Source organism: Protopterus annectens, chromosome 4.part0 (genome assembly GCF_019279795.1).
Source record: "Protopterus annectens isolate FY-2018-M chromosome 4.part0, PAN1.0, whole genome shotgun sequence".
In the NCBI taxonomy this organism is placed as follows: Eukaryota; Metazoa; Chordata; order Ceratodontiformes; family Protopteridae; genus Protopterus; species Protopterus annectens.
In genome coordinates this window covers 294995054-295018949 of record NC_056733.1, presented here as the reverse complement: position 1 = coordinate 295018949, position 23896 = coordinate 294995054, and the positions used below count along the sequence as shown (strand labels likewise).

At 41.0% G+C, this 23896-nt stretch overlaps 1 protein-coding gene across 1 annotated transcript in view; it reads left to right on the top strand.

Annotated features, from left to right (window-relative positions):
• Positions 1 to 23896, top strand: part of TFIP11 (tuftelin interacting protein 11) — a 725612-nt gene that overhangs the window by 56092 nt on the left and 645624 nt on the right. Inside the window, exon 4 of the mRNA XM_044068282.1 lies at positions 15186 to 15345. Within this exon, the coding sequence (XP_043924217.1) occupies positions 15186 to 15345 (160 nt within the window). The remainder of the gene's footprint in view (positions 1 to 15185; positions 15346 to 23896) is intronic.

The window sequence follows — 23896 nt, the reverse complement described above, 5'->3', positions numbered from 1 at the left end:
GTCGTACAGATAGTTTTGGTAGGGTGCCACATTGATGGGCAGTATTTGGTTGATTTGTGAGGATCCAATCCAGTATAGCTTCTCTTTTTGTGGCCTTATTAATGCGTGTGGGAGTATCTATAAGATGGGTGAAGTTATATAGGTTAATGTGGTGATGGGGGTGGGAGAGTGGCTGGAGTTCCAGTCAATGTTTACATCACCTAGCACAATAGTTTCTTGAGTATGAGGCCCAGCGAAGTATGGCTTCTAGTGTGGTTAGGTTGTCACCTGGGGGTATATAGATACCCAGTAGATTTAGGTGCTTATGTTGGTAAAGGGAGTGTTTTGCAAATAGTCTCTGCATTGTTGAATTTGGGAGAATCCTTTTGGAGGAGTTGGAGTTGTAGGTCGGTTCTATGAAGTAGAGCTAAGCCTCTGCCTCTTTTCTGTAGCCGGTCTGCCTGAGAATGCTATACCCAGGTGGGGTAATGGAATTATCTTTAATATGTGGTTTTATCCATGTTTCTGTGATGAGAATACTATCGGGGTTATATACGGAGATGGCAGGTCTTCTATTTTATTCATGATACTGATACAAAATATGAATACCCGCAGTAAGTCGGTGGGTTTGTGCTTAGCTAGATAGTGATGGGTGCATGGCTTACTTTGCAAGGATTGCTGGCCCCGGGTTGGAGTGAATGTCTCCTCCTAGTAGTAACTGGGTAGTTATATAGGTGATGGTTTTTAGGTATTTGATGATTAGGCAAGACTTGGTTGCTTTTTAGATGGATAGAAGTGGTACATGGGAGGGGCATGGTATATGGGGGGGTTGAGTGTATATGGTGGGGTATATGCTTGCATGAGTGGGAGTGATAGTTATGTTGTGGTTTAGGGTGGGGGATTTGGGGTGGACACAGTGAGTTATTATGAAGAGATGAGGTGTTGATGGTAGCTTTGGAGAGACAGGTGAATAGGGAGGTTAATCCCAGGAGGGTATAGTGGAGATGAGACTGGGGGTAATGAGACATAGTGGGAGTGAGGTTGTGGAGTTAGAGGAGTTATTTATATTTGTTGAGTGTGTGAGTTGGGTGAGTAGGAGATATGGGTGTGGATATTGAAATGGTAGGTGGGCTGGAGTGGTGGGAAGTGGAAGGGCGTGTGTAGATGGTGCTGATGGATGTAATTATTGGATAATGGGAGAATGAAGGGAGGGTCTTAGTAACGGAGGTTACCTTTAAGTTCAGAGTATGCAGGGGTGGGTGGGAATTGGGGCAGGTAGAGGAGCGGAGAGAGCCCGTAGGGCGAACGGAGTGGGATGAGTCAATCAAGGTATGTGCAATTCAAAAATAAACTATCAGTTGCTCAGAAGTCATATCTATAATGTTAGTTCTTCTTTTGTTACTAATGCTTTTTTTTAAAGGAGTGAAACCCCTTTTTACCAGTAGGATGCCCTAAGAAATTACCTTGTCTGAGGGCTGAGAGAGTGTGAGTCAACTATTATTGAGTCAGAGACAGACTGGGAGGGTAGTGGGGATATATCACATAGAAGAAGAAGAAAAAGTAAACAGTTGGGTAAATGATTCTTTAAGAGACTGGAAGAGCTAGAATTACAGTTTAGAGTGGAGTGTTTTTACAGACTTGAAGACTAGAAATCAGAATGTTTCTACAGGGGGGGACTGAAATCCCTGCTGCTAGCTCATGCATTTATGTTCATTACATTAAGGATTACAGCAAAAAACACAACCTACTAATGCCTTTTGTATTATATTATTATAATAATAATGTTATTAATAGTAGTAGTATTATAATGTTATTATTATTTTGTATTATAATGAGACATACCTTTAAGTTCTGCAAGATGATGAGATGTATGCAGAAAGAAACGCCTCAAAGCCAAAGTAATTTTAATTGCTCTTTTGTGGGTCTCAAAAAAATTATTTTTCTGAATTTTTTTTAAACTTCAGAATCATCCATACCTTCAAGACCTAACTACCTCGCCACCCTGTCAAATCTCCACTGGTCTTTTAAAGTAAACAACTAATAATCCGTCTTTTCTAATTACATTGCTAGCTAATGATTGGTTATTCTGTCAGAGGGTAATGTCCATCAGTTCCTTGTTTCAAAGGTGTACTGCCAACAACACGCACTGGGGTAAATTAACCTGTATTTTATTAATTGTCAAACAAAGTCATAAATCCTTTTTAGAGTGTATCACTTTAGTACTGTCTTACCTCTGTAAAATATTTGACTCTTGGCTCAGTTCTCCAGAGTCAAGTTTCCATTTGGTAGCTGCCTTCATCTTTCTATCTGATTTAAATTCTGCATCCATTGCCTTTGTTAGTCTGTGAGATGTTTTTCTACATGGTACCTTCCACTTTAACTACAGTCGTTCGGAGTCCTGTCCCTCCATGAGACATTTATTTTATGCTTGAGAAACTTTCTCTTCTATCTTTTAAACTGCTTCCTTTGTAGACATGAAATACCTGTCCTGGAAAACTCTCTTCCTGACAGCCATTACATCTGCTAAGAGGATACCTGAGTTGCAAGCTCCCTCTTTCAAGTTTCCTTACTGTTTCCCTCAAAGAATGGAGCTTAGAATTATAACCTTTTCTTCAAACTTAAAATTTCCACAGAATTTGGTTTCATCCAGTTATTAGAAATTAGAAAACAATAAGCTACCTGCCTCTGTCTTTTTTCCTGAATCCCATTACTCTGATGAATACCTCCTTCATTGTACAGATGACCTCAGACTTGGGTTTTATTTGCACAGAGTTAAATCTTTTTACAAGTATGATCAGTTATTTACTTCCCTTTGCTAAGTTACTGCAGGGTAAGATGATTTTAAGCTCACTCTTTCCAGATGCTTAGCTTATTGCTTTGAATTTTGTCACAACAAACTTGTAAAATCACCTTCCTCAAACACCCAAAGATCATTCCATTGTATCAATGGCTACTTCGTTTGCCTTTTTCTGTGATGACATCATTGATATTTGTTGAGCTACAACTTGGTCTTCCCTGAGCACCTCTGTAAGGCACTATAAGCTGAGTATTACTTTTATGTTTAGGTCTTCTTTTGGAACTGGAGTCCGTCATCTGTGGTATGTTACTGTGGTGGTGCCCACCCAAGAGGATTAACTAGAGACTCTTAACATTTACCAGAGCTGGACCTTTACTTATCTGATATGAAAATATATGCTTGCTGTAATGGTATGAAGTCTGGTCTGCCTTCAGTAGCATAGTCTTCCTTCCATCCCTCACCTTCTCTTTAATTGTTCCTGAAATAATGCCACCTTCTGTCTTATCCATGCCTTTTCTTCATCTTGTCTTATCCTCAGTATTTTAAGTAAAGATGTGGAGAGTGAGAAAACTACTGTTGCATGATGGGAAGAGGAGATTTTACAGACAGCATTGGAATTTTTTTTTTTTCTGCACAAAGTCGACCCTGCCTGCAAGATCATTAATAATGGTTAGTAAAGATGGGCCTCCTTACAGATGTTCTTCGTGTTTCACTGTTGCAGTCATTACGTTTGGGTAATCTGCTGGCACGTTGCCCTCAGTCGGCCTAAATTCTAAAGTCTTGGGTCCTGCGTCAGTTCCTGTCTCCTCTTCCATGACGTCAGGTCGTCAGGGGTATAAAACAGGCAGCCGATGCCATTTTCTTTAGTCTTTCTTGCCGCGCGGTGCCCGAAGCAGAAGCATTTTGCAAGTGCCGGTCGGCCGACTCCTGAAATATTTGAATTTGAGTTTCAGAACCGAAGTCTTCATTAAAGCTAAGTACCCCGTTGGGGAAACTTTTTTCTTGCTCCATGCCAATGTCAGAAAAAGTTAATAATTGTATTACTTGTGGGAAGCAAATACGTCATAAGGATTTCCATTTATACTGTATTCCTTGCCTAGGCCCTGATCACAACGTGCCTGGCTGTCGGCTTTGTGCTAGATTTAACCAATGCACTATTAAGCATCGGTATGTTTTTGCCTCAAAGTATTTTGGAAACAGATTTAACTACCCAGAAATGTTGTCGGACAGCAATCTGACTACTGGAGTACACAAAAAATGCAAAGAAAAGGACAGAGACAGACAGTCGAGGTCCAAAACCGATGACAAAGCTTCTCCTAAGCCAGTCACCGGTTTGCCGGTACTCAGTGAGGAGCTTTTGCAGCCCCTGATACCCACTACTTTTGAGTCGCAGGCCCCTACCGAGACCCATGTGGAGTCTGGCACGCCATGAGATACTCAAAGTATTGGACCCACGGATGTATTTCCCTCGGATGGGTCCGGAGCCGCTGAGCAGGCACCGGCTTCTGAGGGTGTATTCAGGCCTCAGCATTTTTATATCAAACTGACGACAACTGCAAAACCAAAGACAAAAGCAACTTCTAAAACTAAAAAAACGATGCATGAGCCATGTGCACAGGCTGCTATGCCTAAAAAACAGATTATCAAAATGGCTGAAGACCTTATTACCTTGATCAGGGGTTCCCATCCCCCTCCTAATAAGAGGCCTAGGCAAGACACTGATTATGAATCTTCAGATCAGGTTTCTATTTCTTCTGATTCCTCTTCTGATCAGGAATTATCTATATCTCCCTATGAGGATTCTGATGCAGAGGAGTCTATACCATTTGCATCACCTCCTGAGGATTATTCATTTGGAGAAACCTTGCTTACTTTGAGGGAACATTTTCACTGGGAGAGTCAAGATTTCTCAGAATCAAAATGAGGCTCAGGGATTTCCTTCTTCTGCCTCAGCACAGGCCTTTAGCTATACCCCCTGTTTTAGACATTGTGGATTATGTGCTTTTGGAGTCAGGCTTGACCCCTGACTCCTTACCTCTGGCTCCCAGCAAGCCTGACAGATATTACAGGGTCCCTGACTCACACAATTTTTTATTTGGAAACCCTGCTGCTGATCCTGAAACTATTTCACAGGGTCCAAAGGGAGTTAAGGCCTCAACAGCAAAAAATCCTACCCCCTCTGACAGAGATTGAAGGGCACTGGATAGATGGGGAAAGAAGGTTTGTACATCTGCAACCTTGGCAATTAGGGCCTTAAACTGCCAGTTTCATATGCTCAAGTATCAACAACATGTTATGGGATTGCTGAAACAGAAAATGATGTTGATTTCTGAATGTGCAGAAAATAAAGAATTGCAGGAATTGTTGCATGCAGCTGAACAGGTTGGAAAGCATACATTGCAATGTGGTTTTGATTCCTTACAGGCCTCCTGCAGGGCCACAGTTACTGGATCTGTGATTAGGAGGCATGCCTGGCTAAAAGAGCAAAATTGTCCTGACCATGTTAAAGCTAAATTACTAGATGCACCTTTACAGCATGATACTGTGTTTGGTATTAAGGCAGAAGAGGTTTTAAAGAAAATGGAAGATAAGTCTATGCAAACTGTAAAAGACTTCTTACAAGTGCAGCCACCAAGATTCAGTAGACACTGGCCTACAAAAAATTGGTCCTTTCCTGTGTCAGACAGAGCTCAAAGGGGCAAATCCAGACACTCTAAGGGTTCCAGATACCAGGCACAAGATTCTTACAGGTCAAAGCAATGGGGAGCTTCTACCTCCAAATCTGGAGGAGATAAAGCGTAAACCTACAGAAAACAGTCCCAATGACTTCCCTCTGCCTTCACCAAGCACTTACCTTTTGGCAGCACCTTTAGGGGGAAAATTAGCAGTTAACCCCGGACAAGTGGGTACTAAACCTAGTATCACAGGGATACAGATTCCATTTCCATACTCTGCCAATGGCAAACGGTTGGCCAGATCTGCCAGAAGATCAGTGGGCAGAGGCACAGAAACAGGTTACGTCCCTCATGGATGTGGGGGCCATTCAGCCAGTACCAGAACAGGAAAAAGGACAAGTTTTTTAATCAAGACTGTTCTTGGTACCCAGAAAGGACAAGGCCTGGCGGCCAATACTGGATTTTTCGATTTTGAACACGTCTGGACATACCAAAATTCAAAATGCTGACTTTGCAGCAGCTTCTGCCCATGCTGGGCAAGAATGCTTGGCTGGTGACATTAGACCTAAGAGAGGCATACCTGCATGTCCCAATAAGGCAATCGTGCAGAAGATACCTCAGATTCAAGGCTGGCTTAATGCATTACCAATTCTCTGCACTGCCCTTTGGCTAATCTACTGCGCCCAGGGCCTTTACAAAGTGCCTGGCACCAGTAATTGCTATTTGCAGACAAAGAAGTATACAGATATATCCTTATTGGACGACTGTCTCATTCAAGCAGAGAACAAGGACATTCTTCTTCAACACCTGGTGTTTGTGAAAAGGCTTCTAACATGCCTAGGGTACACAGTAAATGAAAAGAAATCACAACTGGTACCCACTCAAAAGATAACATTCCTGGGTGCAAGCTTGAATACAACTGCCCAGATGGCTTACCTCACGCCAGACAAACAAAGGCAACTGACTACTTACTTCAAACTGATGGCAACAAAAACCCAGTTATCTGCAAGACAAACTCTGCAGGCTTTGGGCTTCATGGCATCCTGCATCCTACTGATTCCATATGTAAGACTGCATATGAGGAAACTTCAAAGATACCTAAAAAGTTTGTGGAGCCAACATTGTCTCAGTCTGGAAACAATGATTCCTCTCATTCCCTGCCTACAACAGGAGTTTCTATGGTGGGCAAATGCATGTCACCAAAACATGGGACGGCCCTTCACTCTACCCCCTGCCAGCCAGACCTTAACAACAGATTCATCAGATTATGCCTGGGGGGCCCACATGGCAGGAAGATGCATTCAGGGCATATGGACCCCAAAACAAATGCATCTCCATATCAATCAAAAAGAGATGGTAGCTGTTCAAAATGCCCTAACAGCCTTCAAGGACTTACTACATTCAGGAGAACTACTTATAAAGACAGACAACACCACTGTTATGTGGTATATAAACAAGCAGGGGGGCACACACTCGTACCCCCTTTGCAGATTAGCCATGGCACTGTGGGACACAGCTTTGACTTGCCAAATACATTTTCAAGCTCAGTTCCTGCCAGGAAAACAAAATATTCTGGCAGACGATTTAAGCAGAAACCTTATGGAACATCATGAGTGGAAACTAGATCCACAAGTCTTCAGCATGATAACAAAGAAATGGGGGAGCCCGGGCATAGATCTATTTGCCTCTCCTCCAAATTATCAATTGAAAAGATTCTGCACAAGGACTTATCACAGACAAGCATGGAAGGTGGACGCCCTAACCTTCAGTTGGAAAAAAAAATATCAGTTTACGCCTTTCCTCCTCCGCCCCTTCTTCCCAGGGTCCTACTAAAAGTCAGACGAGAAGCCAAAGATGATACTAATTGTGCCAAACTGGCCCCGTCAATACTGGTACCCAATACTAAGGAACTTGTCTCAATACCCAGCTTGGACCTTACCTCAAAGACCTCAACTACTGTCCCAACAAAACAATCAGATCCTGCACAGTCAACTCCAGACTCTGAACCTGGCAGCATGGCTGATCATGTAGTTATACAAACAACACCTCTCAGTAAAGCTGTGATGGATGTCATTTTGTAAGCCAGAAGGCCTAGTACTAGAAAATCTTATGCTGATAAATGGAAGAGATTCTGTGCTTGGAATCAAACACAAGGAACCCAAATATTCCTCAGATATTACAATACTTGACTGAGATGCTTGACAAAAGCCTATCTTTCTCATCAGTTAAAATCCATGCCTCTGCCATTTTTGGCTCATTACAATACAGAGCCACCAATCTTTTCTCATCCTTTACTAAAGCAGTATCTTAGAGGAGCCAAAAATTTAAGGCCTCCTAGAAGATCACCAATACCTACCTGCATGGGACCTCAATTATGTGTTGGAAAAGCTCACGCTGCCTCCATTTGAACCAGATGCTACTGCTGATACAAAGTTCTTATGGAAAACAGCTCTGCTACTAGCAATTACTTCAGCAAGAAGAGTCTCAGAGCTACAGGCCCTCATGGCCGTGGAGCCTTTTATCATATTTTACCCAGACAGGGTGTCTCTGAGGACAAATCCTTCATTTATGCCTAAGGTGGTTTCCAGTGTGACCCTTAACCAAACTGTTCATCTGCCAACCTTTTATCCAAATCCGCAGAACAAGGGGGAGAGAATTCTGCATTCCTTGGACGTACACAGACAGCTAAGATTCTACTTGAGCAGGACTAAAGCTCTAAGAAAAACAGAGCAATTACTAGTGGCATATGCTGCATGATCAGAAGGAAAGGCTATTTCAAAGCAGACTCTTTCAAAGTGGATAAGCCACAGCATTCATTTCTGCTACTTACACCATGGCAAACCTGTGCCCAAGGGCATTAGGTCTCATTCCGCCAGAGCTGCAGCTACTTCAGCAGCCTTTCTCAGAGGAGTACCAACCAAAGACATTCTAGAGGCTGCTACTTGGAGTTCTGTTCACACCTTTAGAAAGCATTATCATTTGCCTCTCTACTTTAAGTCCAGGGCAGGCTTTGCCACTGCAGTTCTGCAGGGCCTTATAGCCACAGCTAATGCTGTTTAGCTCCAGCCTCCTGTCCATAGCTTTGGGATTCTACCCAAATGTAATGACTGCAACAGTGAAACATGAAGAACATAGTGCAGTTGTGTACACTTACCATAAATGTAGATGTTCGAGTGTATTCACTGTTGCAGTCTAGGTTACCCACCCACCATCCCCCTTTCATTATGGAGTTTATCTTTCCTTCTCTATCTTCTATAACCTATGTGGTGTATTTGCTTGTAGATAAAGGTAAAGCTTGTATTGATTCATGTATATATAGTTTTTATATATATATATATATATATATTGTACCTTTTTGGGGTCACCTGACATCGGGGGCAAGAAAAACTAAAGAAAATGGCATCAGCTGCTTGTTTTATACCCCTGATGACCTGACGTCATGGAAGAGGAGACCGCAACTGATGCAGGACCCAAGACTTTGGAATTCAGGCCGACTGAGGGCAACCTGCTGGCAGATTACCCAAATGTAATGACTGCAACAGTGAATACACTTGAACATCTACATTTATGGTAAGTGTACACAACTGTACTTTCTGTCCTTATGCATTTTGTTTCTTAATAATTCAATGCCGACACATTTCAGCTGTTGGCGATTGCTTATGCCGGGAAATGAATAACTCTGAAGTATTATCAGACATATTGCTAGCCCATGATTTCTGCTCGTTAGTTCTTCCTTCTACTTTTTAATGGTGAATATGCATCATCCTCTTCTTCCACTAACCCATTGTATTTATGTGCCTTGTTGACTACTTATCTTAAATTCTCTGTTACAAAACATTTTGTTTCCAACTCAAAAGGCTTTATGATTGTACTTACTTTTGGATGAGTGGAAATGTCACTAGCTTTTGAATGAACTGAAATAACAGTTGTACTAAGATTCTTTTCACTTGCAAAGTGAATTTGAGTTTGACAAATATTTCCATTTAAACTTATTTCAACAGGGTGGAAGCTTCAAACCTGTGCAGAAAGGGCATACAGGAGGAGTACGAGTAGCTGGGCAGGATTTTGCCAGCTGGGAAAGACACACTAAAGGAATTGGACAAAAACTTCTTCAGAAAATGGGTTACATTCCTGGGAGAGGTCTTGGCAAAAATGCTCAAGGTAATGTATGCGAGCAGGGAATAATGGGGATTAGAGCTTTTTTCTTATAACTATTTTTTAAAATGTGTGTAAGTTTTTTGTCAATAGTTTGGCATGAGTTTTAGGGACTGTAGGGAGTATGAAAGCTTGCAGATCCTAAATGAGATAATGGGTTACATCTTCAAAATCAAAAACATATCATCTATAGTAAACAAACAAAATGCACTTGTCTCTACCAAACTGTTGTCAGGCTTGCATCATAAATTGCCAAAATCTGCGTTTGTCTTTTCCATCTACCTCAACAAATGTGTATAAATGATCTGTATGGGTTTAAGTTCATTACTTTAGACAAGACTGTGCTTCAGGGCTGGAGCTCCTCCCTTTCCCATAATGCACCACTATCCTGCCAGTCCTTCAGATCTCGTTTGCCACTTTGCAAGACAGAAGTGGTCTATATGCTCAGTGCTTGTCGCAGAGTTATTTCCAAAGATAAGTGTTCAATGTTCTACATTTTCAAGCTCAGGTAGTCAGTCATTGTGTTATCAGCTGGTTCCTGCCTTTATACTTTTATTTATTTATGTATTTATTTATTTTTTTGCCTGCAGCATTATTATCTCCTGTTTTGGGGTAGTTTATCTTTGTAGTTGGTGGCTTCCTGACATTTTTTCATCTTCCTTCAGATACCCTTTCAGTTGTGAAAAAAAAAAGTTAAAGTTTATATGTAAACATATTCTTTGCTCTGTTGTTGGACAGTCTCAGGGTATTAGGGTGTTTTTCTTGGGTAGAGTGTTACTTCTCCACTGTTTTTAGGGTATTTAGTTCTGTGTGTATACTTTACTGTCGGTTGTTTCAGGATATCCAACAAGACCTCTGGATTTAAGAAGTGCTTGGCATGCAGGCACAAAATCCTCATCCCAAAACCTGCATGTTAAGTATATCTAATATTTGGGAGTGACTTGCTCAGAAGAGGCTTGTGAGCTATGCTGTTTCTTCTGATCTTGGGCCTCTTTGGACCAGTGGTCTAAACTTATCTTAAAGGACCTTCTCCTTGCCACCACAGGAGAACCGGCCACTTTATTAGCTGACTTCCTTCAGTACAAAAAGACTTCAGACAAGCCTTCAGATAATCACATAAGGGAGAAGACTAAGAAAAAAGGAGCCTGAAGGTGTCAAGAAGTGATGAAAGTGAGTGCCAGATCCAATGATAATTTCTGGACCTTCTCCAAAGATGTCACTCCTCTGTGATCTGACTTCCACCACTTCATCCCTGGGCTTGGATTGGGCTCGGATCTGGTCCCCTGCCATGAATGGTCCTCTGGAGCAGACAGTCTGTCTGACTCCATTCCCTTCATGTATCACATCACAGACACTCCCATTGTAGAGCACAACCATTGGAGTTCAAGCCTGCCCTTATCAGCATCATCTTTTAAATCAGTGCAGTACTCGGAGTCCCACTGAAGCAGATTTGGATAGGATGATGAGGAACTTCATGAAGAGACAGATTCAAGTAGTTCTTCCTGCTTCCCCAACTGAAGACATAGATTCAGCTAGAGTTCTTTCCACTGCCCCCCCCCATCTCAGGGGTTGCAGGGCCCGTGCTTGCCATTCCTGTCTTAGTATCTTTTCCTGTCTGAACTTGGTAGGGTTCCCACTTATGTGGACTTTATTAAAAAATAAGTGCTTTTGTCTTTATATAACCAGACTTTATCAGATAAAAACTTGACTATATAGAATTAAACATTTAAATACACTCGAGCTTAAACACATGACCTCCTGATGACCAAGATCACTTCCTATTTAAAGTCTTATATTCAATATGTACATAATAAACATTACTATTCCTAGAACAATACTGTTACATAAAAAAATTATCTAAAAACAATTAATTTATAATCCTTTTTAATAAACAATTGATTTCATTAAGAGCAGGTGGTACCATGGCATTTAGTGGCATCTGCCACTAGAACGAACTCTGTTCAAGAATTGTGTTCCACGGGCCATCTTTTGGATTACGCTCAACTTTTTCCAAGATAAAAAGAAGAAATAATGAGTTGATTAATGAATTAATATGCTTATATAAAGCATTAGTATTTACTTTTGTGACAAGTTCATAAATGTGTTTCTGTATTCTTTCTTTTAGTCTGTGTTGAGTTTTCCCACGTAGTACACAAGACATTCTTGACGGGCTGCTTTGAAAACAACTCCCTGGGTATTACAGTTGAATTTTCCTGAAGCCATAATGTTCTATTTTGCCACATGTATTGATTGTTGTACACGTATATGTTTGCACTGTCTACAATGCCCACATTTCATCATATTATTTAATGTACTGTTTTTATTTTTCTTTCTTAAATTTTCAAAAATATGTTTAAAGCTCTTGCCCATCTTGTATACTGTGTGGGGTTTGTGATCCCATCTATTTGATATATCTGTATTGATGTTCATTAGTTGCCAGTTTTGTACCTTGTATCTGATGTTGTCTTACTGTCCACTGAATAGGTAGTAACAAAGATATATTATAGAACCTTTGTGGAACCAAGTTGGTATCTTGGCTGTCATTAATATTATTAATATTTACTAGCATTTTTTCTTCTTTGCTTGTATTTGTTAATTGAACACTACTTTGCTCTGTGTGTAATTTAGAAGCCAACAGCCCTGTTTTCTCTTTAAAATAACTTTATCATTAATGTAATTAAATGTAATGGATAGTTTCTACTAAGAAACATATTCCTTAATATTTAACATTCCTCCTTGAAATCTTCAAATAGTATGACCATCCTTGCTGCCCTCACCATCTGCCCTTTAACAACTGCATGTTTGATATAAAGGATGACAGCTAGTATAATACAAGAAAAAATTAGAATATATAAGCTTTCTGTATATTCATGAAATTAGAATTTTCAAGGTATTTTCTTTAATGAGTAATAAATCTAAATATGGTATGGAATTTGTATCAGTAGTATGTGTAAATTTTAAAAGGGTAGTGGTCTGATTAATTTATTCCATAAATTTCTGAATATTTTCTTTATCTGTCCACATAATAAAAATGTCAGCTGGGTACCGTGTATACAGGCACCACGATTAATTATATTTACTGTTAAATATATAATTGTTTTCCCATTCCGTAATGACAAGGTTGGCATATAAGGGGCCAAAAGCCAGACCGATGGTACTCCTTTTTCTTTATTAAGGTGAACCACTTGCACTATACCTTATTTTAGCTGGTGGTCCAAATATCTTGCTGTAAAACTACTTTTTGAGGTAAATGAATAAACAGTCCACAAAGGAGCAAAACAATGAAGAGGAAAAATACTTGAGTAAAAAATCCCATACGTTGGAAAATACAGCATAAATCAAGCGTAGTCCACAAAAATCAAAAGTTGGTTAAAAACTGGTTTATTACTGCAGAGGTTAGCTTTCAAGTAGCTTCTTCAGACCATATACAAACAACAACACTCAGTAGCCATTTAAATACCTAAAAAGGCGGGAAAAATATAATTCTTAAAGGTATATCCATTAATATAACAATATTCAAAGACAGCAATAATTCAAAACATATAAACAACAGTAAAAAACTACAATGAAACATGTCATTGTAAAGTAAAAAGTAACTCACATCAATTCATCTAAAATGTACAATGTACCTATAAAACTGTCATTAAGATATAAGAGAAACATGGTAATGTAACCATGAACACCAAAAAACATTATTTCTTGTATCCTAACCTCCTCATTTTCAACAGTGGACGAGAGGGACCTTCCCATTGAGCCCAGGAGGCACATCTGATCTAAACTTAATGATCCAATGTGTCTCTCTGGCTTCCATGTATGTTTCAACATCCCCTCTCCTATGGGACCTCAAAATCTGTTCCAATATTCTAAACCTAAAGCTGTGTCCCTCTCCTTCAACATGAATGTGTTTCAAGCGTTGAACATATTGCCTTTCCTAATGTGGTATACATGTTCACGAATCTGGTCCCTAAGGCATCGGTTCGTCTTACCAATATAAAACGCTGAGCATCCTTCGCAGGATGCCATGTATACCACATCTTTCGATTTACAAGTCCCACATGCCCGTATCATATGTTCACCTAATCCAGATGGATGAGTGAAAACTGGATCAATCAAAATGTACGAGCAAAAATTACAGCTATTACATGGTCTTGAAAATGGTGGACCAATATCAACTCCTGACAGTGTGTTCCTGGTGTAACATAAAAGACTCTGAGGACAAATCCTTCATTTATGCCTAAGGTGGTTTCCAGTGTGACCCTTAACCAAACTATTCATCTGCCAACCTTTTATCCAAATCCGCAGAACAAGGGGGAGAGAATTCTGCATTCCTTGGGCATTACACAGACAGCTAAAAGATTCTACTTGAGCAGGACTAAAGCTCTAAGAAAAACAGAGCAATTACTAGTGGCATATGCTGCATGATCAGAAGGAAAGGCTATTTCAAAGCAGACTATTTCAAAGTGGATAAGCCACAGCATTCGTTTCTGCTACTTACACCATGGCAAACCTGTGCCCAAGGGCATTAGGTCTCATTCATGAGAGCTGCAGCTACTTCAGCAGCCTTTCTCAGAGGAGTACCAACCAAAGACATTCTAGAGGCTGCTACTTGGAGTTCTGTTCACACCTTTAGAAAGCATTATCATTTGCCTCTCTACTTTAAGTCCAGGGCAGGCTTTGCCACTGCAGTTCTGCAGGGCCTTATAGCCACAGCTAATGCTGTTTAGCTCCAGCCTCCCATCCATAGCTTTGGGATTCTACCCAAATGTAATGACTGCAACAGTGAAACATGAACATAGTGCAGTTGTGTACACTTACCATAAATGTAGATGTTCGAGTGTATTCACTGTTGCAGTCTAGGTTACCCACCCACCATCCCCCTTTCATTATGGAGTTTATCTTTCCTTCTCTATCTTCTACAACCTATGTGGTGTATTTGCTTGTAGATAAAGGTAAAGCTTGTATTGATTCATGTATATATAGTTTTTATATATATATTTTTGTACCTTTTTGGGGGAACCTGACATCGGGGGCAAAAAAAACTAAAGAAAATGGCATCAGCTGCTTGTTTTATACCCTTGATGACCTGACGTCATGGAAGAGAAGACAGCAACTGATGCAGGACCCAAGACTTTGGAATTCAGGCCGACTGAGGGCAACCTGCCAGCAGATTACCCAAATGTAATGACTGCAACAGTGAATACACTTGAACATCTACATTTATGATGTGTACGCAACTGTACTTTCTGTCCTTATGCATTTTGTTTCTTAATAATTCAATGCCGACACATTTCAGCTGTTGGCGATTGCTTATGCCGGGAAATGAATAGTATTATCAGACATATTGCTAGCCCATGATTTCTGCTCGTTAGTTCTTCCTTCTACTTTTTAATGGTGAGTATGCATCATCCTCTTCTTCCACTAACCCATTGTATTTATGTGCCTTGTTGACTACTTATCTTAAATTCTTTGTTACAAAACATTTTGTTTCCAACTCAAAAGGCTTTATAATTATGATATCTTTTCACTTGCAAAGTGAATTTGAGTTTGACAAATATTTCCATTTAAACTTATTTCAACAGGGTGGCAGCTTCAAACCTGTGCAGAAGGGCCATACAGGAGGAGTACGAGTAGCTGGGCAGGATTTTGCCAGCTGGGAAAGACACACTAAAGGAATTGGACAAAAACTTCTTCAGAAAATGGGTTACATTCCTGGGAGAGGTCTTGGCAAAAATGCTCAAGGTAATGTATGCGAGCAGGGAATAATGGGGATTAGAGCTTTTTTCTTATGACTATTTTTTAAAATGTGTGTAAGTTTTTTGTCAATAGTTTGGCATGAGTTTTAGGGACTGTATGGAGTATGAAAGCTTGCAGATCCTAAATGAGATAATGGGTTACATCTTCAAAATCAAAAACATATCTTCTATAGTCAACAAACAAAATGCACTTGTCTCTACCAAACTGTTGTCAGGCTTGCATCATAAATTGCCAAAATCTGCGTTTGTCTTTTCCATCTACCTCAACAAATGTGTATAAATGATCTGTATGGGTTTAAGTTCATTACTTTAGACAAGACTGTGCTTCAAGGCTGGAGCTCCTCCCTTTCCCATAATGCACCACTATCCTGCCAGTCCTTCAGATCTCGTTTGCCACTTTGCAAGACAGAAGTGGTCTATATGCTCAGTGCTTGTCGCAGAGTTATTTCCAAAGATAAGTGTTCAATGTTCTACATTTTCAAGCTCAGGTAGTCAGTCATCTGTGTTATCAGCTGGTTCCTGCCTTTATACTTTTACTTATTTATGTATTTATTTATTTTTTTTGCCTGCAGCATTATTATCTCCTGTTTTGGGGTAATTTATCTTTGTAGTTGGTGGCTTCCTGACATTTTTTCATCTTCCTTCAGATACCCTTTCAGTTGTGAAAAAAATAGTTAAAGTTTATGTGTAAACATATTCTTTGCTCTGTTGTTGGACAGTCTCAGGGTATTAGGGTGTTTTTCTTGGGTGGAGTGTTACTTCTCCACTGTTGTTAGGGTATTTAGTTCTGTGTGTATACTTTACTGTAGGTTGTTTCAGGATGTCCAACAAGACTTCTGGATTTAAGAAGTGCTTGGCATGCAGGCACAAAATCCTCACCCCAAGACCTGCATGTTAAGTATATCTAATATTTGGGAGTGACTTGCTCAGAAGAGGCTTGTGAGCTATGCTGTTTCTTCTGATCTTGGGCCTCTTTGGACCAGTGGTCTAAACTTATCTTAAAGGACCTTCTCCCTGCCACCACAGGAGAACCGGCCACTTTATTAGCTGACTTCCTTCAGTACAAAAAGACTTCAGACAAGCCTTCAGATAATCACATAAGGGAGAAGACTAAGAAAAAAGGTGCCTGAAGGTGTCAAGAAGTGATGAAAGTGAGTGCCAGATCCAATGCTAATTTCTGGTCCTTCTCCAAAGATGTCACTCCTCTGTGATCTGACTTCCACCACTTCATCCCTGGGCTTGGATTGGGCTAGGATCTGGTCCCCTGCCATGAATGGTCCTCTGGAGCAGACTGTCTGACTCCATTCCCTTCATGTATCACATCACAGACACTCCCATTGGAGAGCACAACCATTGGAGTTCAAGCCTGCCCTTATCAGCATCATCTTTTAAATCAGTGCAGTACTCCGAGTCCCACTGAAGCAGATTTGGATAGGATGATGAGGAACTTCATGAAGACACAGATTCAAGTAGTTCTTCCTGCTTCCCCAACTGAAGACATAGATTCAGCTAGAGTTCTTTCCACTGCCCCCCCCCCCCATCTCAGGGGTTGCAGGGCCCGTGCTTGCCATTCCTGTCTTAGTATCTTTTCCTGTCTGAACTTGGTAGGGTTCCCACTTATGTGGACTTTATTAAAAAATAAGTGCTTTTGTCTTTATATAACCAGACTTTATCAGATAAAACACAAAACAGGAAAAAAACTAAGGGTAATGCTGCTCAATGCCAGAAGTCTAAATCTCAAAATGCTGCCTTTTCGAGGCCCTTCTCAGTATGGAGAACATCGATGTCTGTGCAGTGACAGAAACCTGGTTCAAGGCTCCTGAGAGCACCCCAGCACTATCAGGTTTTACCTCTTATCATGCGTTCCGGCCCCAAAATCCGGACAATACCAAGAAAGGAGGGGGGGGTATCCATATTCATCAAGGACACCCACACCTCAAGACTGGTAACGCTTTGCGATGCATCGGAGACCATCCAGGTGCAATTAACCATAGGCAAGACTGCTCTGCAAATTGTAGCATGTTACAGGCCACCTCACAAACTCAGGAACCTCACATGGCCTTCCTGAAAACACTAGAGGGATAAATGTATCACCAAACACCATCATACTAGGTGACTTCAATTACCCTAATATAGACTGGGAACACTACTCAAGCCCAAACACCTAGCCCAAAAGTTCCTGGAATTCATAAACTCAAATGCCATGGAACAACTAGTCACCATCCCACAAGAGGAGAAAACATACTTGATCTCATCATCAGAACATGGGAGCACAATGTTCAACACGGAAGTATACCCCTCACTGGTGAGATCAGATCACAAACTAATCTGCTGGAGGTCCTCATCCCACCCCACCTGAAATAAAAAAGACCACAGTAAGAACTTCTCGGCCGACTTCACACTTCTAAAGACTAGTGTGGTCTCCTTTAAGGCCCCGAGCGGCGGAAAACAGTACTCAAGCAGCTGAATCACTTACATGCCTTCTACCAGCACCTGCAGGACTGCATGGATAAGGCAATCCCAAGCAAAACAAAGACTCTTTGTACCAAAGGCAAGCGTCCAGTCTGGTGGACCCCAGCCATAAACAAACTCTACAACAAAGGAGGAAGCTACTACAAGATAGAGCAAAATCCTTAAAAGGTAAGACACCCTTGATCACTATTAAGTAAAAACTAAGAGCTCTCATAAAATCATCCAAAGCAAATTTTGAGAGAAAAATAGCTAAAGACTCAAAAGACAATCATAAGGCCTTCTTTAGCTATGTTAGAAACCTGGGAGGAAACTCCCAGATATGCTCAGAACTAGTTCAAAATGATGTGAAGATTACTGATCCTACAGACATTGCCAACATACTGGCTGACAGGTTCAGTGCAAACTTCTCCCCTCCCCAAAGGAGAGATATCTATACCAGCGATTGCAGCCCCAAACATCTCCAAGCCCAAGTGAGAACTGCTCTCTCCAAAGCAAAAACACAGCATCCATGGGACCTGATGGTGTCCCCGGCTGTGTGCTCCATGAACTCAACGAATTAAACCCACAGCTAGGACAGCTGTTTAATCATAGTCTTACCTCTGGATGCATTACCCAGGGAGTGGCGCACTGCAACTGTGGTCCCACTTCACAAAGGCGGTGCCTCCACCGACTCTGGAAATTACGGCCCATTAGCTTGACAAGCCTTATCTGCAAAGCCATGGAGAGGATCATAATGGACCTCATAAATAAAGACATAGGGAATTTGCAGACTTTGGATCCATCCCAGTTTGGCTTTGTCAAGGCAGATCATGCCTTCTAAACTTGGTTGACTTTTGAAACAGTCACCAAAGCCATTGATGAGGGAAAGGCAGTCCATACAGCCTACCTCGATCTGGCGAAGGCCTTCGATACAATACCCCACTTTCGGGTATCATTGAAAACTCATCAGCTTAAATGTTAACCCATACATCACAAGATGGGTTGCAAACTGGCTGAGTGACAGAACCCACAGGGTCAGAGTTGCTGGCGCCATGTCAGACTCAAAGCCTGTCACAAGTGGTGTACCACAGGGCTCAGTCCTGGGCCCACTCTTGTTTGGCATCTACTTTTCGAGTACAAGCAAACACAGGAGGGTTATGGCTGACAAAGTTTGCAGATGACTGCAAACTGAAGCCATAGTAGAAAACACATCTGACACAGATATCCTTCAGAAGGGTCTCACAGAAGCGGATAACTGGTGCCAGAGCCATGGCCTAAATTTAAATGCCAAAATGCATAGTCATACCCTTGGGAAAAACAAGGTTACCTAGCTACCAAATAGGTGGCAATCCACTGAGCACAGAAGAAGTTATCAGGGACCTGGGGACCCAGGTTGATAGTAGTCTGTCATTCGACACCCATGTAGCTAAAGTAGTTAGGAAGACCTTCTACATTGCCCACCTTATCATGAAGGGATTCTCATCTAGATCAAGGGAGGTCATAGTCTCCTATACTCATCACTCATCAGACCAATGATTGAGTACAATGCCCCATTCGGAATGTATCTGACCCGACACTTGCAGCAGCTGGAGAGGCCACAAAAGTTCCTCACCAAAAGGATAAAGGGTCTCAAACATCTGTCCTATGCTGCCCGACTGAAAGAACTCCAGCTCTATTCAGTAAACACACCGCTTGCTCAGAGGTGACCTTTGCCTAACATACAAGGCCATGTCAAACCCAGATTTGATGAATATGCTTCACCTCAAAACATCTAGATCCATCAGAGCCACAAAGGGCGGAGACTTAAACCTCGACACGGCTATTAATAGGACGTGCTGGAGGGATAGATTCATCACCCAAAGACTCCCTATGCTGTGGAATAAAATCCCGGTATATGTGAGGCAGAGCACCTCGCTGGCCTTGTTCAAGAGAAATCTTGACCAATGGATGGGAGATCGCAGATATACCCCAGGGATTACCTCAGTGTCACTGCTCAACAGAGGCACAGCAAAATAATGGGTATAGTTCCCCATACTAAAGGGGTGGCGTAAGCCACAAAACTATGGGCTAGGCTTGTAAATGCCCTCGGGCAGATAGCCTAGTATGAACCTGTGAACCTATGAACCTAAAACTTGACTATATAGAATTAAACATTTAAATACACTCGAGCTTAAACACATGACCTCTTGATGACCAAGATCACTTCCTATTTAAAGTCTTATATTCAATATGTACATAATAAACATTATTATTCCTAGAACAATACTGTTACGTAAAAAAAATTATCTAAAAACAATTAATTTATAATCCTTTTTAATAAACAATTGATTTCATTAAGAGCAGGTGGTACCATGGCATTTAGTGGCATCTGCCACTAGAACTCTCTTTGTTCAAGAATTGTGTTCCATGGGCCATCTTTTGGATTCCGCTCAACTTTTTCCAAGATAAAAAGAAGAAATAATGAGTTGATTAATGATTAATATGCTTATATAAAGCATTAGTATTTACTTTTGTGACAAGTTCATAAATGTGTTCCTGTATTCTTTCTTTTAGTCTGTGTTGAGTTTTCCCATGTAGTACACAAGACATTCTTGACAGGCTGCTTTGAAAACAACTCCCTGGGTATTACAGTTGAATTTTCCTGAAGCCATAATGTTCTATTTTGCCACATGTATTGATTGTTGTACACGTATATGTTTGCACTGTCTACAATGCCCACATTTCATCATATTATTTAATGTACTGTTTTTATTTTTCTTTCTTAAATTTTCAAAAATATGTTTAAAACTCTTGCCCATCTTGTATACTGTGTGGGGTTTGTGATCCCATCTATTTGATATATCTGTATTGATGTTCATTAGTTGCCAGTTTTTGTACCTTGTATCTGATGTTGTCTTACTGTCCACTGAATAGGTAGTAACAAAGATATATTATAGAACCTTTGTGGAACCAAGTTGGTATCTTGGCTGTCATTAATATTATTAATATTTACTAGCATTTTTTTCTTCTTTGCTTGTATTTGTTAATTGAACACTACTTTGCTCTGTGTGTAATTTAGAAGCCAACAGAGGGGCATAAATGCCCTGTTTTCTCTTTAAAATAACTTTATCATTAATGTAATTAAATGTAATGGATAGTTTCTACTAAGAAACATATTCCTTAATATTTAACATTCCTCCTTGAAATCTTCAAATAGTATGACCATCCTTGCTGCCCTCACCATCTGCCCTTTAACAACTGCATGTTTGATATAAAGGATGTCAGCTAGTATAATACAAGAAGAAATTAGAATATGTTAGCTTTCTGTATATTCATGAAATTAGAATTTTCAAGGTATTTTCTTTAATGAGTAATAAATCTAAATATGGTATGGAATTTGTATCAGCAGTATGTGTAAATTTTAAAAGCGTAGTGGTCTGATTAATTTATTCCATAAATTTCTGAATATTTTCTTTATCTGTCCACATAATAAAAATGTCAGCTGGGTACCGTGTATACAGGCACCACGATTTAATTATATTTACTGTTAAATATATAATTGTTTTCCCATTCAGTAATGACAAGGTTGGCATATAAGGGGCCAAAAGCCAGACCGATGGTACTCCTTTTTCTTTATTAAGGTGAACCACTTGCACTATACCTTATTTTAGCTGGTGGTCCAAATATCTTGCTGTAAAATTACTTTTTGAGGTAGTTGCATCCACTATAGGTCTTAATGGTGGATTATACACAAAAATCTGTATCTTAGGTACCCCAAATGTTGTGGGAATTGATGATGTTCTTCGTGTTTCACTGCTGCAGTCCTAACCACTGGGTTATCCTTGCTGTGGTAGCCCTCAGTCTGTCCGAATACCAGAGTCAAGGTTTTGTGCATCGCCTGCTGTCGCTTGCTGACAGATGTCAGGTCGTCCGAGCTATAAAGAAGAGCAGGTGATGCCATTACCTCAGTCTTTCATGTCATGGAGCCTGTAGCAGAAATAATTTGCAACAGTGCCAGTCGGCTGTTTCCAGATTTCGAACTTCAGCTGAAAATGTCTAAGGCTAAGTACCCCATTGTTGATCCTTCCTTTTTCTTGCACTAACCGATGTCCAAAAAAGTCAATAACTGTCTCGCCTGTGGAAAGCAAATACCACACTGAGACTTCCATTCTTATTGTGTCACTTACTTAGGCCCAGATGACAACGTACCCCGCTGTTGGTTTTGTGCCCTCTTTAATGCTAGAACTATTTGTCGTGAAGCTCTGTTTGCAGCCACATATTTTTGTCTTCCGTCTCCGATTACCGATATGGCATCCGTCAGTCAGCAAACCGCAGATCTTCTGAAAAAATGTAAAGATAGGGATAGAGGCAGACTGCATAAGGCCAAGCCTTCTGACGATACCACAGCTAAAATGGTCATCAGTTCTTCGGAATTCAGTGAGGCGCTTTCGCAGCCCCTGATGCCTGACTCTGTTACTTCGCAGGCCTCTACTGAGACCCTTTCGGAGTCCTGTATGCCACAGAACACTGCATCGTCTTAACGAGCCTTCAGCTGTCTCTGCCTCTGTTGGGTCTGGAGCCACTACACAGGCACCAGTTTCCGAGAATACAGCTCGCACTTCGGAATTCACTTCAAGACCTTCACCCTGTCTTCCGACTAACACACTGACAGCACCAAGGGGTACTCTTCAGGCCAGACCTAGAGCTACTCCAAAGAAAACGGCAAAAAGTCTCCATTCCACTACTCCTCCCCCTCCACAAACTAGAATGCTTAAAATGGCAGAGGATCTCAGCACTTTCATCAGGGGTAATCAGGCCATACCAGCCAAAAGGAGAAGGGAACCTTCTCCAGGCATCCGATTTGGATTTAGACTCAAGAGGGATCTGACGAGACTATTTTTGAAGAAGAAAATCCTCTTACTGCCTATGAAAACTCAGATGCAGAAGAATCTATACTGTCTGCATCACCTCCAGAGGACTTTTCCTTTGGGGAAATCCTCCACACCCTCAGGGAACACTTCCAATGGGAATCACCGGATTTCCCTCAATCCAAGAAAAGACTACGTTTCTGGACCTACCCCAGCACAGGGGCATCCCACCCATCTTGGAGATGGTAGATGAGGTTTACTAAGAATCCAGCCTTACCCCTGAAACCTTTCCACCTGCCCCCAGAAAACCTGACAGATACTACTGGGTACCTGACTCTCATAAATTCCTCTACAGAAATACTATAGCAGATCCAGAGGTGATTACTCGGGGACCTAAGGGAGTTAAGGCTACCTCTGTAAAGAATCCTACTCCCTCAGACAAAGAATCCAGGGCTCTGGACAGATGGGGTAAAACGTATATACCTCTGCAACTTTAACTATAAGGGCTCTCAACTGTCAGTTCTGTATGTTAAAATATCAACAGCACACTTTGCAACTTTTGAAACAGAAAGGTTGTGCTTTTCCAGATTTTGCCAACAATAAAGAGATAGCAGAATTATTGCACTCTTCACCTTGGGTGGCAAAGCACTCCTTGCACTGTGGATTTGATGCCCTAGAAGCTTCTAGCAGGGCAGCAGTGACAGGATCTGTTATTAGAAGACATGCATGGCTGAAGGAACAACCTCTCCCTGATCATGTCAAAGCTAAAATCATGGATGCACCTCTTGACAAAGACCGCTTGTTCAGGCAGAAAACTGAAGAGGTACTTAAAGGTGGAAGACAAGGCAAAATCGATGTAGACTGTTAAAGATTTTCTTCAAGTACAACCTCCTAGGTTCAGCAGAAATTTTAACACTGGTCCTTTCCTGCACCAAACAGGCAGGCACAAGGCAAAACCTGTAGGGACAGACCAACCAGGACTAAAACTCAAGGCCAGCAAAGAACAAAACAGTGACACCCCTCAAACACTAGAGTAGGGAGGTCAAAAGCAACCCTGTATGTTAAACACTCAATGTCTACCTTTCCCATCTCTTCCTGCCTCCACCACACCAAAAGCTAGGAGGAAGGCTACCTCTATGCAGAGAAAATTGGAACTCTATAACAAAAGATCAGTGGATCTTAAAAATCATTGCTCAGGGGTACAAATTCAATTTTCAAGAACTACCACCTCCAAGAGAG